Source organism: Bubalus bubalis, chromosome 4 (genome assembly GCF_019923935.1).
Source record: "Bubalus bubalis isolate 160015118507 breed Murrah chromosome 4, NDDB_SH_1, whole genome shotgun sequence".
Taxonomy (NCBI): domain Eukaryota; kingdom Metazoa; phylum Chordata; class Mammalia; order Artiodactyla; family Bovidae; genus Bubalus; species Bubalus bubalis.
Window position 1 is genome coordinate 15,959,162 of NC_059160.1, and position 18,245 is coordinate 15,977,406.

Genomic DNA, 18,245 nt, shown 5'->3' on the forward strand with positions numbered 1-18,245 from the left:
ACCCCACTCCAGTGTTCCTACCTGGGAAATCCTACTGACAGAGGAACCTGGCAGGCTACAGTCTGTGGAGTCGCAAAAGAGTTGGAAATAACTTAGCAACTAAACAACGCCACCTGAAACTAATACAATATTGTAAATAAACTAAACTTCAGTTTTTATAAATGTCTTTAAAAAACAGAAAAATGGATCTAAAGTCAAAATGCCCACAGACCTCTCTGCATTTAATTGCTCCAGTCCCAGTCTCCATTTCCTTGACCTGAGCAGTGCACACCCATTCTGACACTTCTTCTCCCACCACAACCGGAGCAGCCCAGGACATTCACCGGAAGAATACAAGTCCTGGGTCTGTACCAGGAGACAAAAGAGGTGTCTAAATCTCAGGCAGGCCAGTTCACTCTTTTGTGATTCCCCTGACCCCAGTGGTGCACCCCTGCCCAGGGCTCCCCTGCTTTTCCACTAGGAGCCTGTCCAGCCAGTCAGACCTACCAGGGTAAGGATGTACGCCCAGCGAGTCAACCCCTCATGCCTAGAGGGGCTCCCCTGAGTCATGAGGAGGCAGTTGCTGGACTGAGCTAGGACCCAGACATCTGGAGCCCAGACTCTAGGCTTGCTTTGCCATGGACTGGCTATGTGACATGGGCAAGGCATCATCAACATTGACATTGACATTGAAGTCACTCAGTCATGTCCAACTCTTAGCGACCCCGTGGACTGTAGCCTACCAGGCTCCTCCATCCATGGAATTTTCCAGGCAAGAGTACTGGAGTGGGTTGCCATTTCCTTCTCCAGGAGATCTTCCTGACCCAGGGATTGAACCCGGGTCTCCCTCATTGTAGGCAGATGCATCATCAAATTAGTCCATAAATATGTACTGGACATGTGGTCCATACCGGACTCTGTGCGAAGCTCCCAGAACCCAGACTTGCAGTTTCAGGGCAGGCTGTTGCCAAGCACAAAAGGCCAGTGGCTGGCGGATGATAAGCAGCGGGTCACAGGGAGGGATCTGGGTGGAGTGGCTGTGCATCCCAGGGTAGGGTGCCTCCCCAAGCCCAGGTGACCCTCAGTGACAGGTGGGAGTTAGCCAGGAGCACAGAAACGTGGAAACCAGACTCCCTGGCGTGGGCCAGGGAGGGGGAGGATGCCTTAATGAAATGCAAGGAAATGGTAGGAAGAAACAGGGCAGGGGCCAGACCAAGCCCTCCTGAAATTCTGCTCTCTTTTACATGGTATCGTGGCCTCAGCGTCCTCATCCTTAAGGTGAGAGGCCTGGACAGGCAGGCTGTCAGCTCAGGGATCCGAAGGCTCTAAGGCGAGGTCTTAGGCCTGAGGGTGGTGGTTGCCCAGCCTGGCCCCCCTGACCATGGGAACTCGGTCTTCACGTCCCTGCATTCTCTGAGGACACGGAGGCTGCGGGGGAGGGCAGGGGCTGCTGTACCCTCTGGAGTGTCTCCTAGGTGACCTGTGCCCACTGCTCTGTGGGTTGGGTTGACTCAGGGGAGCGGCGGGGGGGGGGGGGCGACTCTTTTACAGTTTATGTTAAAAATTCACACAACAGGGCGGGAACCCAGGAGTCCAGCAAGTCTGCCAAGAGGGACTTCTGGTTCCCAGATGCTGGTCTGGCTGGCTGTCCGTGGCTCCCTGTGGGTCTCCACACCCTCAAAGTCTGACACTCCCAAGCCCATCCATTTTTTTCAGATCTGGCCGGACACAGCTCTGTCTGGAACTCTATCTGTTCCCGGGTCCCCTCTGCCCCAGCCGGGCTCCCGAGTGCCCATCTGAGGACCATCCGCTGGCTCCACCACCCCTTTCCCACCAGCCGGCCCAGCCTGGCCTGCGTCCTCCTCTCCAATCAGGCCTGCGGAGAAGGGAGGAGGCCCCGGTTCCGGCCCCGCTGCCCTCACGTGCTTTCCCGGCCGCCCCTCCCGCCCTGCGTCGTCGGCCAGCCAAGCCTGTTCCTCTTCCCGATTGCGACAGAGGCCGCCTGGGCTCCAGCGCTCCCTGTCCCCGCCCCGCGCCGGCCGCTCCACTCCCACTTCCTGAGCCCCGGCGCTGGAGCCCCGGAGGCCAGGCCAGGCCCGGCCGTTCCGGCCCCCGGGCGCGTCCATCAAGTCCTGTCCCAGCCTCTGGGCTCTGCCACCACTGGACAGGACGTCCAGGCTTCCACCTCCCTCCCAGGCCTCCATCCCTCTGCTCGGCTGGCAGGCTGACTGGCCGCCATGCTCCTGCCGTGGGCCACCTCCCACCGCGGCCTGGCCTGGGGGCTACTCATCCTGGGCGTCTGGGGTCTCCTGGCCGCATCCCAACCCCAGCTGGAGAGGGAGGAGCCTATGCAGGTAGGTGAGGGCAGGCTTAGCTAGGGGAGAGAGGTCTGGGCCATCCTCTGATGTCCCTCTGCTCCTCCCAGCTGACCCCTGAATAATTCTCCCCCCTGATTCCATCTCTTCTTGAAGGGGCTCCCATACCACACAGAGAATCAAAGCTGCGGAGACCAGGAAAAGGAGTACTATGAGTCCAAGCTTCGCCTCTGCTGCTCCCGCTGCCCCCCAGGTAAGAGACCAGGGCCAGAGGAAGTCTGGGATGGGGAGGCAGGGTACAGGGGGCTCCAGCCCGCCTTGCTTCCTTGGATAGACACCGGACACCAGCTCCCAGGGAAATCAGCTGGCAGAAACAGAGGGCGAGAGACACTGGCCGGCCATCCTATGTAGGCACCGGGACAGGCCCAGGGTCACGCAGCGAGCAGCAGAGGGCACCGTGGGAACCCCAGTCCCCTGACCCTTCTCTTGCTCCTCTCACAACCTAGGCACACACATCTCCACCAAATGTAGCCGCCACCAGAATACCGTCTGTGCCACATGCCCCGAGAAGTCGTACAATGAGCACTGGAACCATCTCTCCTTCTGCCAGCTGTGCCGCCCCTGTGACAAGAGTGAGTGGGGTGTTCCAGGGTGGGGGTGGGGGCCTGGGATGTCCTGGAGCACAGCCCCTGTGCCAAGCAGCCCCCTCATCACCCCCGCAGTGCTGGGCTTCGTGGAGCTCATGCCTTGCACTAGCGACCGCAAGACCCAGTGCCACTGCCAGCCGGGGATGTACTGCGTCTTTTGGAACTCTGAGTGTGAGCACTGCGAGCCACTCTCCGACTGCCCGCCTGGCACCGAGGCCGAGCTCAAAGGTCAGAGGTCACTGGCAGCAGAGGGTGGGAAGGAGGCTGGGCGGGCGCTCTTGAATGGGTGCAGGGTACTGTGTCCATGGTGACGCCCCAGGTGGCTAGTTCTCTGTGTAATAAAATGCTTCTCCCTCCCTGAGAAAGGCTCACAGGTGGAACCTGCAGAGAAATGGAGTTGGGACGGTGCAGGGTTCGAGGTCCTCCCAGCACTGAGAGGAAGCTGGGCAATGGGGAGAGAAGGAAAGATGCTGTGAAGTACAGACTGGGGAGGGTGGGTGGGTAGGGGGCCGTCCAGCAGGTGTCACAGAAGCCCACAGCTGGACAGAAGCCCCCTGTGCCCACTCACCCTGGCTGCCCCACGCTTCTCTCCTGCCAGATGAAGTCATAGAGGCTAACAGCAACTGTGTTCCCTGTAAAGCTGGACACTTCCAGAACACCTCCTCTCCCACCGCCCGCTGCCGGCCCCATACCAGGTGAGGGTGCCCAGTCTGCATTCCTCTGGCCCTCCCAGCCCCAGCTGGTGACAGCCCACCTCACGCTCAGCTCCACAGACCAGCTCCACTTCCAGCCGGGAGCCCCCCTGAGCTGGGCTCTTTCCTCCACAGGTGTGAGGACCAGGGCCTCGTGGAGGAAGCCCCAGGCACCCCCCAGTCTGACACCAGCTGCAGAAATCCACAAGAGCCCCCTGACATGCCAGGTGAGGAGGGACTAGGGGCATGGGGAGGGGGCATCTGGGAAGATGCCTTAATTCCATCCATCTAAAAAAAACAGGGAATTGATGAACCCTTTCCTCTCAGAGTTGAGGCAAGAAGTTCCTCAAAGAAAAACTGGAGTATCCCTGGGCCAGGTTACTTACACACATGTATGCGTGTACACACATATATGTGTATACATGCACTTTTAAAGTTATATGTTCTACATGTAACTTAAAAGTTACATGCAATAGTATGTCTACACAGAGACATAGACATAGCTATAACTATAGATATATAGATATAGATATAACTGTACCTGATATCACTGTCATCATTTTGGACATGCCACCGTCACGTAATCCATTTACTGAGTATAGTAGGTTACACCTTCCATCACTAGAGAGAAGATTCTACATTTGACGCTTGCTCGATTTTTTCTGTGAAATTATTGCTTTCCTTGCCTGGAAGAGGAATATGCATGCTCGTGCTTAGTCGCTACAGTCATGTTCCAGTGGACCATAGCCCTCAGGCTTCTCTGTCCAGGGGATTCTTCAGGAGTACCAGAGTGGGTTGCCATGCCCTCCTCCAGGGGATCTTCCCCACCAAGGGATCGAACCCACGTCTCCTGCATTGCAGGAGGATTCTTTACTGCTGAGCTACTGGGGAAGCCCTATAGAGAATTATAGGATGTTTCTAATGACTGTCATTGTTATCAATCAAAGGAAAGTTTATTTCCTTAATATTAAAAAATGGCTGAGCCTTTATAATCATAGCTTCCATTTAATAAGAGTTTGTGCGTCAGACACTCTGTGAACTTGACTTTCACTAACTCATTTAAACCTCGTAATGATCCTATGAAATAGTCCTATTATTATCCTTACTGACAGATGAGGAAACCAATGCCCAGAGAGGTTAGGTGACTTGCCCAAGATCACCCATGTGGTAGTTGGTATTATGAAGACCTGTTCTAGGTCTTTCTTACTTCAAAACCCATGCCATAATACATGCAGACTGTAGATTAGAAAATTCAGATAAACAAAATTAACCTCACCTACAGAACCATCAGCTGGCATATCCACTCAACATTTTTGAATATATCTTCCCAGGCATTTTTCCACACAATAGAAAAAAATAACATTTTTTCTAAAAGTGGAGTCATTTGAATGTTTGTAACTTAATTTTTCATCCAACTATATCATAATCTTTTCTACATTCTATTCTTAATTTTTAACTGTGTATCAAAAATGATTAGCTTTTTTTTTCTTTTTTATTTTGTATTGGTGTATAGCTGATGAGGGCTTCCCTTGTAGCTCAGTTGGCAAAGAATCTGCCTGCAATGCAGGAGACCTGGGTTCAATCTCTGGGCTGGGAAGATCCCCTGGAGGAGGAAATGGCAACCCACGCCAATGTTCTTGCCTGGAGAATCCCATGGACAGAGGAGCCTGGCAGGCTATAGTCCATGGGATCGCAAAAGTCGGACATGACTTAGCAACTAAACCACCACCATAGCTGATTAACAGGGCTTCCCTGGTGGCTCAATTAGTAAAGAATCTGCCTGCAATGCAGGAGACCTGGGTTCAGTCGCTGGGTTGGGAAGATTCCCTGGAGAATGAAATAGCAATCCATTCCAGTATTTTTGCCTAGGAAATCCCATGGACAGAGGAGCCTAGCAGTCGGACACGACTGAGCAACTAAACCACCACCACCAGAGCTAACTGACAATGTTGTGATAGTTTTAGGTGTACAGCAGAGGGACTCAGCCATATATATATATATATCCATTCTCCCCAAACTCCCCTCCCATCCAGGCTGGCACATAACATTGAGCAGAGTTCCATGTGCTATACAGTAGGTCTCTGTTGGTTATCCATTCTAAATATAGCCATGCATACGTGTCCATTCCAAAGTCCCGAACTATCCCTTCCCCCCATCCTTCCCCCATTGGAAGCACACATCTTTTGATGCTAATAGGTCTTCATGTCCTTGGCTCTGTAATTCTCAGATTGGTATTTAGAGCTGGACTTTCAGAGAGTACATAAACTAATCTCCTCATTTTGTATATGAAAAACACACAACTGGGCAGGAACCCAGGTCTAATTCTTCCCCACACCTCCCATTCTGGACTCACTTAGGCCACAGAGTTAGATGGACCACCAAGGCTGAACTCCCAGCGTCTAAATGTCTAAGTCCTCCTGAGTTTCCTCAGGAGCAGGTGACAGAAAAAGTGACAGGCACAGTGGACTCCATGCTGTCAATGGCGGCACAAGGCCCACAGGAAGACAACGGTGCCATGGCTATACACAGACACCTGAGAAGCCCAGCCTCCCCTTCCCTCACACTCCTGGGAGCTGCCCCAGGCAAGCCAGTGGAGATCAGCAGCCCCCCTCATCCAGGAAGCCACAGGCAGTGTTCAGCAGCCGGGACACCGACTCTGTCACCCCTGTAAACACATCCATGGCTATAGAAGGACAGGTTCAGCTCCTACTGCTGTATATCTTGCTGTCAGATAGCCAAATCTGCAGAAACATGGCTTTACCCCACAGCCTGAGTCTGCTCACAACCCCAAGCCCACCCTCCCTTACTGCCTCCCACACCCATTTCCAGCCCAAGTGCCTGTCCTCACCCTCACAGGGCTGCCTCTGTGCCAGTGGCCAACCACACTCGCCCCAAACATCTCCATCTGAGGCAGAGTCTCTCCTGGTTCTCCTGGTTCTCAGCCCACCCACGTCAGGCTCCATGCCCCTTCTCTGTAACCCAGGGGAAGTTTCTCCAACTCCTCCTTTAGGAACTGCAGTGGGTCTACAAAGGGAAAGAACTTCCCAGGTGGCACAAGTGGTAAAGAATCTGCCTGCCAATGCAGGAGACGTAAGAGACTCCATCCCTGGGTCAGAAGATCCCCTGGAGGAGGGAATGGCAACCCACTCCAATATTCTTGCCTGGAAAATTCCATGGACAGAGGAGCCTGGGTTGGAAAAAGTCAGACAGGACTGAGCAGTAGTAGTAGCAGGAGGGGAAGCCTGCTCCCCGTTTCCCATCTGGGTGGCCTGAGAACTGGAGAGCTGCTCCCTAATTGCCCCATCCACCCGCTGCTCTCTTCGGGTCCTCACGCCTTATCCTGTCTGCTGTCCTCCAGGAACGATGCTAGTTCTGGCCATCCTGCTGCCTCTGGTCTCGTTTCTGCTCCTCACCACCGTCTTTGTCTACACCTGGAAGAGCCACCCCTCTCTCTGCAGAAAGCTGGGTAGGAAAGACTCAGAGGCCGGCAGGGATGTCTGCCTGGGTCTGTGCCCATCCAGGTTGGGTAGGGGGCTGGAGGGAATATTCAGCTCCCTCAGGGCCAACACTTCTGCCCCTTCACACCCTCAAGACACCCAGCACTTGTCCCCAACACAAACATCACATCTATCCAACCCCTTCATTCTGAGGCTGGAGATAAGGGTAATGACAGACTGATCATTCTGGGAGCCCAGGGTGGGCAGTGCCATACTGTGGGGTGGGGTGTGGAGGGGAAAGCCTGGGAGTCTGAGGCCTGCCGTTTCATTTTCTATTCCAGGATCCCTGCTCAAGAGGCACCCAGAGGTAATGCGGAGGCTAGGGAGGCAGCAAGGAGGGACAGGGGACAGGTGAACAGGGGTGGGGGGCAGGCAAGAAAAGAATCTGCAGCTTCAACATCCATTTAATCATTCAACTAATAATTTATTGAGCACGCTATGTGCCAGGCACTGTGGAAATTCAGTTCAGTTCAGTCGCTCAGTCGTGTCCGACTCTTTGCAACCCCATGAATTGCAGCACGCCTGTCCAGTCCATCACTAACTCCCGGAGTTCACTCAAACTCATGTCCATCAAGTCGGTGATGCCATCCAGCCATCTCATCCTCTGTTGGCCCCTCCTCCTCCTGCCCCCAATCCCTCCCAGCATCAGGATCTTTTCCAATGAGTCAACTCTTCGCATCAGGTGGCCAAAGTACAGGAGTTTCAGCTTTAACATCAATAGCAGTGAGCAAAGCAAAGTCTCTACCCTCCCAGAGTTTCCTATCAGTGGAGCAAGGATAAAGTTAGTCGACTATGTATTAAGTGGTAACAACTGTTAAATATGGAGAAGGAAATGGTAACCCACTCCAGTATTCTTGCTTGGAGAATTCCGTGGACAGAGGAGCCTGGTGGGCTATAGTCCATGGGGTTGCAAAGAGTCAGACGTGACTGAAGCAACTGAGCCCAACTGCTAAATAAAGCATGGTGGGGGCGGGGGAGGGGGGCAGTGGCAACCAATGAGGGTATACTCTCTTAGAGTAGACAGAGAGAGCCTCTGTGGTCAGCTGATATTTGAGCAGAGAGCTGAAGAAAACAGAGGGCCAGACATCAGGAGGTAGCAGGGAAAGTGTTCCAGGAAGAGGGATCGTCAAGTGCAAAGGCCCTGTGGCAGGAAGCTCGATGAGGGGGGCATGGAGCTGCCTAGGCACTGGGTGGGGGTGGGAATTAAAGAAAGATGGAGCCTGAGGCCCCCGTCCTTGGCTGGTTCTCGGCCTCTGTCCTGCAGGGAGAGGAATCAAATCCTGCTGATGGAAACTGGGAGCCCCCAAGGTTCAACACTCATGTTCCTGACCTGGTAAAGCCACTTCTGCCCGCCCCTGGAGACTTGGCCCTGGCCTCCGGCAGCATCCCAGCGAACCCGGGTTTGGAGGAAGAGGTGCTCCAACAGCAGAGTCCCCTGAGCCAGGCCAGGGACCTGGATGCTGAGCCCCCAGAACAAGGCCAGGTGGCCCCTGGTGAGAAGAGGGGATAGGGAGGGAGGGAGGGCAGGGGGAGAGCGTGTGAGCTGGGCAGAAAAGAGGAGACTGCAACAGCCAGCGTCCTGACTACAGAGAAGGGACGAGACTGAAAACCAAGAAAACAGAGAATGAACACAGAGCTCAGGAAACCAAAGCGCATGGAGAGGGACAGGGCAGAAAGGGGAGATGGCAGATGGGGCCCTGGGGAAGCCAGAGTCCCATGCTGGCAGCACGCGGGGGCCCCCCTCAACCTTGACCCCTCGCCCCCTCACTCTGCCTTCCTTCCCACAGGCACCAACGGCATTCATGTCACCGGTGGGTCTGTGACGGTCACCGGCAACATCTATATCTACAACGGGCCGGTCCTGGGGGGAGCCCGGGGCCCCGGAGACCCCCCCGCACCCCCAGAGCCTCCATACCCCATCCCCGAAGAGGGTGCCCCCCGCCCTCCCGGGCTTTCCATGCCCTACCAGGAGGATGGCAAGGCTTGGCACCTGGCTGAGACAGAGACACTGGGGTGCTACGCCCTCTGACAGGGCCAAGAACCCAAAGCGTCAGCCATGCCGGACGATGTCTGGAGGAGCCAGGAGAAGGGAGGCTGCCCTCCCCGCACAGGCCTGACTGAGGGCCTGGGAAGGGCCTGGAGAGCTGGACCCTGAGGGGCCAGGCCTCAGACATTGCCTCTCTGAGAGCAGGGCCGGCGCTGGCTGGGAACGGCGCCCCGGCGGGACTCTCCAGGCCACCTGAGCAGGCCCAGGACTCCATTGCAGACTCCCTGCCTACTGGGGCTGCACCAGCTCAGCCTCAGGCACAGACAGGGCATGTGACCCTAACCACTGCCCCGTGGTATCTGAATCCCAAGCCTGGCACGGAACGGAGCCAGCCACGCAATCACTCAAGGACTGGGGCCCCCCTGGCAGAGTCATGGTGCTCAACATCCCCAAGCTTCAGAGGCCCTTTGAGGACTCACACTTCAATGGACAGAGGGAGACCCAACAAGAAGCCGGAGTGACAAGGAAGACCACCCACCCCTCCCCTCCTCGACAGGAAAGCAAGTCTCTCTAACCAAGGGCTTGGGTGGGGTTCAAGGTAAAAGGGCGAGTTTTGGATGGGGAGGAAAAAAATTGGTGAGTGTATTTATGAACTGTACCCACATACAAATAAAGAGGAGAGTGAGACCTAGGCCATTGATTTCCTTGGGATTTATAGAGAAACACGATTCCATTGGGGCCATGTCAAAGGCACAGGTCAAAACTATGGAATATAAAATGTTATCAACTATAATCCCACGAGGTATTTGTGTGAGAGGCTGGTATATGGAATTCAGGAGATGACAGTATTGGCCAGCAATCTCTGGCAATGTGGCAGGCAGTGTTCTCAATGCCATGCAACCTTACCTTATGCAGCCCTCACAAAACCCTCAGGAGGCAGGTATGAGGACTATTCCCATTTAACATATGAGGAGACTGAGGCCCAGAGAGGGTAAGTCAGCTGCCCAGTTTACTGCACATGGTTGGGATAGGCCCTGTTAGACTGGCTCTAGAGTCCTGATGGGTGAAAAAGAGAATTTCTCTGAATAGATAAAATGGACTGGTTTTCTCAAATCACTAGACCTCCTCCATACCCCGCAGGCATGAAGTTCTCAGCCAACTCTCAAACCCCCAAGTTCAAAACAAAGTACAAAAGTGTTTGGCAAGGTTTTCCGTTTTGTCTGTTTTGCCGCACCGTGTGACATGCAGCAAACCTCCCTGACCAGGGATCAAACCTATACCCTGCATCGGAAGCATGGAGTCATAGCCCCTGGAACACCAGAGAAGGCCATATCTGGCAAGGTTGGGTGAAGGGAAAGATCCATACTTTAGACATAAATTGAGAGGCCAAGTTCACATTCTGCTGATAGAGAGATGGAGGCCGGCCTCCTTCAACCAGAAGAAGCACCGTGACTTTTACTTTATTTCTTCTTGTCTTGCAGGCTTACCTCGCTTTATTGTTTTTTTTTTTTTAAACAAATTGTGGCAACCCTGAGTTATTGATGATGGTTAGCATTTTTTAGCAATTAAGTATTTTTAAATGAAGGCATGTATGTTGGTTTTTAGACCTAATGCTGCTGCACACTTAATAGGCTGCAGTACAGCGTACATATAACGTTTAGATGTAGTGAGAAACCCCCTAAAATTCGTGTGACTCGCTTTATTCCAGTGGTCTGGTATCAAACCACAGCATCTCCGAATATGCTTGTATTTTCTTTTCTTCCCCCAAAGAACTCCAGATCTTCTCAGGCTCTCTTGCTGTTTGTAAATGTTTGGGGCCCCAGAATTTATCTACTGTGCTGCCCAGTAGAAACAGTCTTAGCTGGAAAGACTGCAAGGGGAGCTGCTGCAGCTGACGGCTCCTTCCATAAAAGGCCACCCTCTGGGTCTAATGTTATGACTGTTGCTGGGGCCCTTCAAGGTGGGGAAGCGCCAAGGCACACACTCCAGAAGCCTCCTGATCCAACCCAGTGGATGCGTTATTTAAGGTTGACCTTGAAAGTATTAAATCCAACTTCCTTTTTTGAGCAGTAAATAATGTGAGCTGTATTTTTAGACAGAGAATGAAAGCCTCCTGCCCTTGCCATAGGCTAGAGCCAGACATCATGATTCCTTAATCGTTGTTCCGGTATTTAGATTTTTAAAAAACTATACTTTTTTTTTTTCAATAAAATTAAAGGAGGAAACTTTTTTTTAAGAAATGGTGCCAGGAGTGAGAAGGGAAGTTTCAAGAGGGAGGGGATGTATATATATATATATATATATATATATATATATATATACACACACACACACTTATGGCTGATTCATATTGTTGCATGACAGAAGCCAACACAACATTGCAAAGCAGTTACCCAATTAAAAAAAAAATTAATGAATAAATCCAGTCCCTTCTCTTCATGGCAAATATATGGGGAAACAATGGAAACAGTGAGAGACTTCATTTTTTTTGGTCTCCAAAAATCACTGCAGATGGTGACTGCAGCCATGAAATTAAAAGACACTTGCTCCTTGAAAGAAAAGCTATGACCAACCTAGACAGCATATTAAAAAGCAGAGACATTATTTTGCCAACAAAGGTCCATCTAGTCAAACCTATAGTTTTTCCAGTAGTCATGCATGAATGTGAGACTTGAACTATAAAGAAAGCTGAGCACTGAAGAATTGATGCTTTTGAACAGTGGTGTTGGAGAAGACTCTTGAGAGTCCCTTGGACTGCAAGGAGATCCAACCAGTCAATCCTAAAGGAAATCAGTCTTGAATATTCATTGGAAGGACTGATGCTGAAGCTGAAACTCCAATAATTTGGCCACCTGATGCGAAGAACTGACTCATTGGAAAAGACCCTGATTCTGGGAAAGATTGAAGGCAGGAGGATAAGGGGTCGACAGAGGATAAGATGGTTGGATGTCATCACCACCTCGATGGACATGAGTTTGAGCAAGCTCCAGGAGTTGGTGATGGACAGGGAAGCCTGGTGTGCTGCAGTCCATGGGGTCGCAAAGAGTCGGACATGACTGATCAACTGAACTGAACTGAATAAATAAATAAAAGGGAAACATTTTTTCTAGATGTTTTACAGTTTCACTTTTTAAATTTATCCTTATGAGCCTTTTTGTGTGTGTGTAAGTATGAGGTATGTGTTGAACTATTTGGTCTTTGCATATAAATGTCTAATTATTCCAGCACCATTTGTTAAAAAGACTGTTCTTTCTCCGTTGAATTATCTTTGTTTCTTTGTCAGGTCAGTTGATAATATTTGTGACGCTTTATTTCTGGACTCTGCTGGCTCCATCAGCCTCTGTCTATCCTTTTGCTAACATCACAGTCTTGATTTCTGTAGCTTCCTAAGTCTTGAAATTGGGTGATGTAATTTCTCCAATTATTGTTCTTTTTTTAGTACCTTTCAGTTTCTTTTCCGCATACATTTTAGAATCCACTTGCCAATTTCTTTAAAAAAAAAAAACCTGCTGTGATTTTTGAGTGAAGATGATTGACTCTATGATTCAAATTGGGGAGAACTGACATCTTTACAATATTGAGTTTTCCAACCCATAAACATATCTTTCCATTTATTTACATCTTTTTTTTAATTTCTTTTAACAGTGGTTTGTAGTTTTCAGCATACAGATCCTACACATTAGTTTTGTATGCAAGATCTGTACTTTATGGAGAGAGGAAGCTACTATAAATTGCATTTTTAAAATTTCAAATGTTAATTGTATGTTGCTGAATATGGAAATATGATTGACTTTTGTATATTGGCCTTGTATCTTACAAGCCTGTTAAACTCACTTCTTAGTTCTAGGAAGCTTTTTGTAGATTAATAAACAGTCATGTTGTCTTCAAAAAAACAGTTTTCTTTCTTTCTAATCTGTATGCCTTTTATTTGTTTTCTTCACTTATTACACTGGCGGGGCTTCCCTTGTGGCTCAGCTGGTAAAGAATCTGCCTGCAATGTGCGAGACCTGGGTTCAGTCCCTGGGTTTGAAAGATCCCCTGGAGAAGGAAAGGCTACCCACTTCAGTATTCTTGCCTGGAGAATTTCCATGGGATCACAAAGAATCGGACATGACTGAGTGACTCTCACGGTTACACTGGCTATCTTGTATGATATTGAATAGGGGTTGTAGCCACGGACTCCTTACGACAAATTGATGAGATCTGTCAGAGCATTTACACTGATTGTAGCATTTATAGGACAGATTTTTTTAGGTTTATGGAATAGCTATACTAACTATACTACGCATGCTTAGTCGCTCAGTTGTGTCTGACTCTTTGCAACCCCATGAACTATAGACTCCTCTTGTCCATGGGATTCTCCAGGCAAGAATACTAGAATGGGTTGCCATTCCCTTCTCCAGGGGATCTTCCCAACCCAGGGGTCTCTACCTGGGTAGACTCTTTACTATCTGAGCCACCATAGGATATGTTTTATTTTGGTTTAATCTGGGTTGAGATAACCCCCTAAAGAACTTCCATAAGTTTGTGGGGCCACAAGATTCCCCCACGTGAGCCCTTTGGGCTTCAACAGGTAAGCAGAGGGCCACTGCCCCATGACCACTTCAACCTCCGTCTAATAACATGGTCAAGACAGTCTGTTGGGCCAGGGTACAGGCCCTTTCCCAGCTGGGTCCAGCATTATCCAGCATTATTGGTTGAGTTTGCCTGACCCACTTTGCTAAAGCCTCATTGTTTTGTAAGCTGACTCATCATTTGCTTTGCTCCTGAAAACTCCCTTAACTCTGCCTAGCCTAATTAATAAATCTTTTCTTCTGAATGTCATTCTTCATTGAAGCAAACTCCAATTTGTCCCAGGATACCTAGACCAGCACCTATGTCCCCTAAGGCCTTTACCTGTCCTGTGGGCCAGTCCACTGTACGTGCTGTTGCCTTTGGGTACTAACGACCCCTGTGCAGTTAGGATACATGTTTTGCATCCAAAAACGTTGGGTCCCCCCCACCGGGGTTAGGTGACTGTGGCTCAGTGGTAAAGAACCTGCCTGCCAATGCAGGAGATGCAAGGGATGATGGGTTTGATCCCTGGGTTGAGAAGACCCTCTGGAGGAGGAAATGGCAACCCACTCCAGTATTCTTGCCTGGTGGGCTACACTCCATGGGGTTGCAAAGAATGGGACATGACTGAGCACACACACCTAGATGTAGTTTAGCCTGAGTGTGCCCTGGGGGCCTCTCACAGTGTCCCGTGTCTCAAGGCGGGGCCAGTCTCCCGGAACTCAAGTCCACCACGTGATGTCCCCCTCTTTTAATTCCAACCAGGACTCATTGTTTTTCCCTATTGTGCTTAATAGCTTTCCATCCACAAAACAAGGGTGATGTGTATTAGTGCATAGCACCCAATGGGAATGGCACACTGGGCATGCATGCTGCTATTGTATCTTGTCAATTATAATCGGGGGCCTTGTTATGAATTTTATCATTAAGATTTATAGTTGCACAGCCGTAATTCTGTTGGGAGCCATACACCACCCGGTCTGAAGGCCCAGCAGGAAGCAGTTGTCAGAAACTGCTTCCCAAGTGATACCCTTTGTAATAGATGTAGCCTGAAAAATAGGAGTTCAAAGATACTGGCCAATCACTGCAGCTCCCTTTGGTCATTGACCATTGGTCTAGTTCACCATCATATCGTATGAACAGAAGGTCTTCCAGGGCACTGCCCACTCAGTTTTGCAGGCTGCCATTTGACCTTGTCAGTGTTGATCTGAACAAAGGATCAGAAATTGAGTTTATTCTGAAACAGTAAAAGAATCGCAATTTGGGAAAAGGAATCTCCAGCAAGCTACAAATTGAGGGTTTGGAGTGGGCTGGATTTATTGGCAAGGTCCCAGAAGTAGGTTCATTGGCCTCAGAATGGGGAGAAAACCTTGGTTGGGCGTTCATTGGTCAGGAGATAAGTCTGTCTCCGTAAGTCAGGCATTTGATGGAAATCAGTCTCTCGTTTTTTAAGTTCCCTTCTCCTGAGTACACATGTGTGTCTCCATTTTCTATTCCCCAGGTTCCATTTCAGACGGAAATCCTATTGTGTATTGGTTTGATATGATTTCAGATCTGCTTATTTATGATGTCAGTGAAGCTGTTTTAAATCCACTTGTTCATGGTAAAGATTTTTTTAAAAAGGTTGTTTTAGAAATAAAGTTGCTTGGGAGGGCAATGAATTGGGAGACTGGGATTTAACATGTATACACTATTAATACTGTTTGTTGCTGTTGATTAGTGGCTAAGTCATGTCCAACTCTTTGGCGACCCCATGGACTGTAACCCTCCAGGCTCCTCTGTCCATGGGATTCTCCAGGCAAGAATACTGGAGAGGATAGCCATTTCCTTCTCCAGAAGATGTTCCCAACCCTGGAATCGAACCTGTGTCTCCTGCATTAGCAGGGAAATTTCTTTACCACTGAGCCACCAGGGAAATCTATAAAACAGACAACTAACGAGAACCTCCTGCACAGGGAGCTCTACCCAACGCTCTGCGGTAACTTAAATGGGACGGAAATTCAAAAAAGAGGGGATAAATGTATACGTATAGCTGATTCACTTTGCTCTCCAGTAGAAATTAAACATTGTGAAGCCACTAGACTCCAATAAAAATGTTTTAAAAATAAAGTCTTACTTTTACTTATTACTTAAAAAAAATAGAAAGTTGTTTCGATGTAAGAATGTAGTGCCTTGGGTCAGGATGTCCCCACCTCATCTATTGTCTTTGATAAGCACAAAGAGCTTAACTTCTGAGGAGACTCTCGGGGGCTTATATGGATCAGAACACATGGAGAAGCAACTTTGATAAGGAGATGTCTAGGCTGTGAGTGCTGAGAGTTTGTGAGAAATATCCAGAGTTCCGTCTGGGCAAAAGCTACCGTTTGCTGATCCAGCTCCATGACAGTTTTGAGACACTGGCTCTTGCCCTGGTCAGGCCACTCTTGGTGGTGGTAGTGTTAAAACTGCAGCCGTCTCAGGGAGAGAAAGGGCGTCTGTTCCTGCCTCCGAGAGGCACTCCTCTTAGGCAGGTAGTGCCTGGAGTCATAACCCACAGTTCCTGGAGTGATAACCCTCGGAGCAGCTCTGCCTGCCCCCAGCACTCACACCTTCATTCCCTAGCAACACACATTAGCAATGAGGATTTTCATTTTTTGCCCTGGCAGCTGCAGGTCAGCTCTTGGTTCGTCAAGTGTCTCTGCTGAGTACCAACCTATATAAAGACAAACGTTGAACTAAATTTGGAGTTTATTTCTTTCATCTCCCCCTACCCTGGCAAAAATAGTGTAATCAGTTATTTGTTTGTACTATGTAAATGTATTGGTTTAGTAAAAGACATTATCCTGCAGGTGGGGAAGGAGAGTGTGGGACGAATGGAGAGAGTAGCCTAGGAACATATACACTACCATATATAAATAGAGAGCCAGTGGAAATTTGTTGTGTGCCTCAGGGAACTCAAACTGGAGCTCTGTGACAACCCAGAGTGGTGGGATGGGGTGAGAGGTGGGAGGGAGGTTCAACAGGGAGGAGATATATGTACATCTATGACTCATTTTTGCTGATGCACAGCAGAAACCAGCACAATACTGTAAAGCAATTATCCTTCAATTAAAAATAAATTTAAATAAACTTTACACAAATTTTTTAAAAGACATTATCCTAGATTCCATATATATGTGTTAATATACTATATTTGTTTTACTCTTTCTGATTTACTTCACTCTATATTACAGACTCTAGGTTCATCCACCTCACTAGAACTGTCTCAAATTCATTCTTTTTTATGGCTGAGTAATACTCCATTGTGTGCATGTACCACTTCTTCTTGATCCATTCATCTGTCAATGGAAATCACAGTGTATTGAGCTGTCCTGTCAAGGAGTCCCAGAAACACCTCCCAGAGACACCCCAGCTGTTTATCCACTCACATGCATATGGCCTTGAGTCCCCAGCTGGGAAATGGGACCAAGAAGACGCTGGCCTATCCATCAGTCTTTACCTGGATTAAGCTAAACACTGCCCCGCACAATTCTCATCATAATTTTTGCCTTCCAATTTGCAAAACTCCTACAAAATGGAGTAAATGGAATAAATTAGTTTGGGGCCTTTTAATGTTGATGGACCAGCAGAGGATCCAATTGGTCCATTGGATAAACTTCAGTAGAGTTTATCAACAACTATGTTTCAACACCATCAAAAGTCCACCATCATTCCCCTCATTTCTCAATAGCCATCTAAAGACTTCTACTCTGCTGGCACAGCCCAGGGTGCTCCCCTCCATCTCACCCCTTTTTCTTGTTAATTACTTTAATGTTCTCAGTATCAGTAAGAATCACACAAGGGGACTTCCCTGGTGGTCCCGTGGTTGGGAACCCCCCTGCCAATGCAGGGAACACTGGTTTTATCCCTGGTTTAGGAGGATCCCACATGCCACGTGGCAAGTAATCCTGTGCACCACAACTACTGAGCCCATGAACCTAGAGCCCATGCTCTGCAACATGAGAAGCCACCGCAATGAGAAGCCAGCACCCCACAGCTAGAGAGTAGCCTCGGCTCACTACAATTAGAGAAAGCCCCTGCTTAGCAAGGAAGACTCGGTGCAGCCAAAAATAAGTAAATAAATAAATTTAATTAAAAAAAAAAAAGGATCACAAGGAAGCTGAAACAGCAAGTTTGATAGGGCTTCTGCTATTGTGGTCCAATTTTGCAGCAGGAAAATTATATGAGGTATGCATACTAAAGTGAAACGTGAAAGTGCTAACCACTCAGTCGTGTCCAGTTCTTTGCAACACTATGGACTGTAGCCCACCAGGCTCCTCTATCCATGGGATTCTCCAGGCAAGAATACTAGAGTGGGTAGCTATTCCCTTCTCCAGGGGAACTTCCCAACCCAGGAATCGAACACTGGTCTCCTGCATTGCAGGTGGATTCTTTACTAGCTGAGGCACCAGGGTGTGTCCTAAAGACACCCCATAGTCATAGCATTTCCTACGACCGGATAATGAGCATGTTCATCAGGTGAGTATCCGGGTCATCCTAAAGCCAGTCCTTGGGGCTTGTACATGAAGCATATAAGCCACTTCATCTGGAATGTT

At 49.3% G+C, this 18,245-nt stretch overlaps 1 protein-coding gene across 1 annotated transcript; it reads left to right on the forward strand.

The window, feature by feature from the left end:
* The first annotated feature begins 2,032 nt into the window (after positions 1 to 2,032).
* Positions 2,033 to 9,809, forward strand: LTBR (lymphotoxin beta receptor). Its single transcript, XM_006065788.4, is given in 11 exon segments — positions 2,033 to 2,333; positions 2,451 to 2,547; positions 2,801 to 2,926; positions 3,017 to 3,169; positions 3,540 to 3,636; positions 3,769 to 3,860; positions 6,992 to 7,099; positions 7,412 to 7,437; positions 8,395 to 8,623; positions 8,918 to 9,135; positions 9,137 to 9,809. Coding segments are annotated over 11 exon segments (1,374 nt in total). The 5' UTR covers positions 2,033 to 2,216; the 3' UTR covers positions 9,248 to 9,809.
* The last annotated feature ends 8,436 nt before the right edge of the window (positions 9,810 to 18,245 follow it).